This window comes from Branchiostoma floridae, chromosome 1, assembly GCF_000003815.2.
Source record: "Branchiostoma floridae strain S238N-H82 chromosome 1, Bfl_VNyyK, whole genome shotgun sequence".
NCBI classification, from domain to species: domain Eukaryota; kingdom Metazoa; phylum Chordata; class Leptocardii; order Amphioxiformes; family Branchiostomatidae; genus Branchiostoma; species Branchiostoma floridae.
Genome location: NC_049979.1, coordinates 25,260,810 through 25,263,357, shown reverse-complemented (window position 1 = coordinate 25,263,357; position 2,548 = coordinate 25,260,810). Strand labels below are relative to the sequence as shown.

The 2,548-nt window shown below is 40.0% G+C and overlaps 1 protein-coding gene across 2 annotated transcripts in view; it reads right to left on the bottom strand.

Moving 5' to 3' along the window:
• The window catches only part of LOC118425715 (vam6/Vps39-like protein), a gene marked incomplete in the record, with an annotated part of 61,586 nt that overhangs the window by 44,947 nt on the left and 14,091 nt on the right, over positions 1 to 2,548 (bottom strand). The window contains 3 exon segments of one of the 2 annotated variants that reach the window (XM_035834766.1): positions 330 to 472; positions 945 to 1,074; positions 1,976 to 2,093. In XM_035834766.1, coding sequence (XP_035690659.1) covers positions 330 to 472; positions 945 to 1,074; positions 1,976 to 2,093 — 391 coding nt within the window. 2 annotated transcript variants of the gene reach the window in all.

The window sequence follows — 2,548 nt, the reverse complement described above, 5'->3', positions numbered from 1 at the left end:
GTACAGTAGATGGAATACATTCCCAAGTGAAGGCAGTTTTAAAATGGAATTTCAAATCACAAAAATTTCACAATTCAATTTGATACATATTGCAAAATTCATTGTTGTTATACATTTTAAGCATATAGTCTAGCTAAGAAAATGTGTACAGGTGCTCTTAGAATACAAATAAAAGAAGACTATGCCTTGTTTAATTGTGATTCAATACTACTGTATTCAAATAACTACAGGCACACAAGAACACGAACATCCAAACACACCGAAAACAAAACCACCATACATGGAGACAATTAAAGAAGAAAACACTGATCAGCTGGAGGCCTGCACACCTGTGTAAGGTAGTCGATGAGTGCGAGGAGTCCCTTCTCCAGTTCAGAACCGGACAGATCCGGAGGGCTGGAGGGGTAGGCCAGCTGTGCACGGAAATCATGGGGCAGGAGGTCAGGGTACAGGCCGATCACTTGGGCTGGGTCTGAAAGGTAACAGTGAAATGAGGTGAAACATGATACTGTAAATGCAGAAATGTTCGCTGTGGTTTTATGTTCGCGGTTTTCACGGTGGCCACTTCACCGCGAATTTAAAACCACCGCTAACATTTTTTCCATGGCGGTAACAGTGCATGGTGCTACCGCAAACTTAAAACCACCACAAAAGTCCTTTTTCCCACTACCGCGAAATTAAATCCCATATGCATTTTACAGCACTGTATTTAATTGAGTGTCCAGTGGAAGTTAAGTGAAGTCTTGCTACAGCTGGCATCAAGCAAACCAGGATACTCCCAATTCTTCTAGATACATTTTTGTAAGTTAAGCCTCTCCCATGCAAGTGAAAACCAACCAGCTCTATGTTCCCTTCGGGAAGGACAAATGGTGCCTGGATCAAGCCGTGCTGAACAGGACTCAAAACCCTAGCCCTCTGGATCCACATTTAGCACAAAATATTACCTGTATCCAGCTTGGAGAAGATCTTGAGGGACTCGTCAAACCTCCTCTGTGAGAAGAGGTCGAAGGCGTACAGGTTCTGAATGTGGTGGATGTTCTGTTGTTTGTCTGCCTCCACTTCGTCTGTCATGTTCTTATTAGTGAGATAATGGACGCCTTAGTAAGTTCACGATAATACGCCATCTCACAGTTTTGAGTGCACATGCACAGTAATGATGTATTGTGGTCCAAGGTCAAAGTTTAAGGTCCCTCATTTCTAAACAATTCTTTGTCTACATGTGTTTGCAACATTTACACATAAGGTTTGTTTACATCCAAAGGGCCTTCCCCCTAACCTTCATGTGCCTGGATGTGCTGAAGAAAGATACTGTAAATGCAGAAATTTTCGCGGTGGTTTAATGTTCGTGGTTTTTGGGGTGGCTGCTTCAACGCGAATTTAAAACCACTGCGAACATTTTTCCATGGCAGTAAGAGACTACAGTGCATGATGCTACCGCGAACTTAAAACCATTAAACCCACTGGGAGTAAATTAAGGTTACCGTAGCATATAACAGTTCAGGCACAAAATAGTACATCGCAGTTCTGGAAAGAGACAATTATTTTTTTTCTGTGCACATTAGCGTGCTCATGAGTCAAAAACTGTGGTGAATAGTAGAGGAATACATCAGTTTTGAGGCTGTATGGCTTGGAATAGAAATATCGGTAGCTTCAGTTGATTGCATCAATTTACCTAAAGCAGTGCAGTTCAGTTCAATGTCTGAAGTAATGGACCAAAAGTACGAAATTAAAATGATTCCAATAATAGTACAATCTCATGTAACATTATACAATTATTTCAGAAGATCATGTCATGCTGAAAATATTCCTGTTCCCGGATCCTCTCAGAACATTTCTGAAAATCTGAAGAAGTAAATGAATAAAACATTTCATATTGATAATATGATATTCAAATCATATTCATCATTTCAACCTTAAGCTATAGGACTACTAAAATTATGTAGCAGGCAAAACATTAACGATTAAGAATACATACAGCAAGATGCAGAGCCAGTTCGAACTGCTTGTCTTGTAAGAGCTGTTTGATCTGCGCTGTGATGGGAACAGGTACCATCTTCCAGACATAGTTCTGAGAGGCTACATAAACATGACTGCTGCAACAAGAGGTATCAGAAAATAATCTTTTAAAATGACAAGAAAATCCACATTAAAATATTGATACGAACTAATGCACTAGCCTAGGAATTTTACCCGAAAGTTGTCATGTCTGTATGATTTTTGATAATGTCATTGTAATCAATCATAACAGTAAACTTACTTTACTTTGGCCGAGCTCCCGCTCGAACCAGACTTGAAAGTGGATAGCATTATGATTGATCAAATTTCTGTTTCAGGACTTTTTATGTTGAGTGTGTATACTATAATTTCTTCAACTCGAAACCTTCTTTAGAACATAACTCAGGCAAGGGTTGCAACACAACACATCTTACATCCAAGAACTTAGGCTTAGGAAAAAATGTTTCCTTACCTACCCTAGAAAAACTGCCGACCCTAGACTCTTAGGGGGTGGGCAGAAAGTACCCTATCCCCAAATGACCTGGAGGTCAGG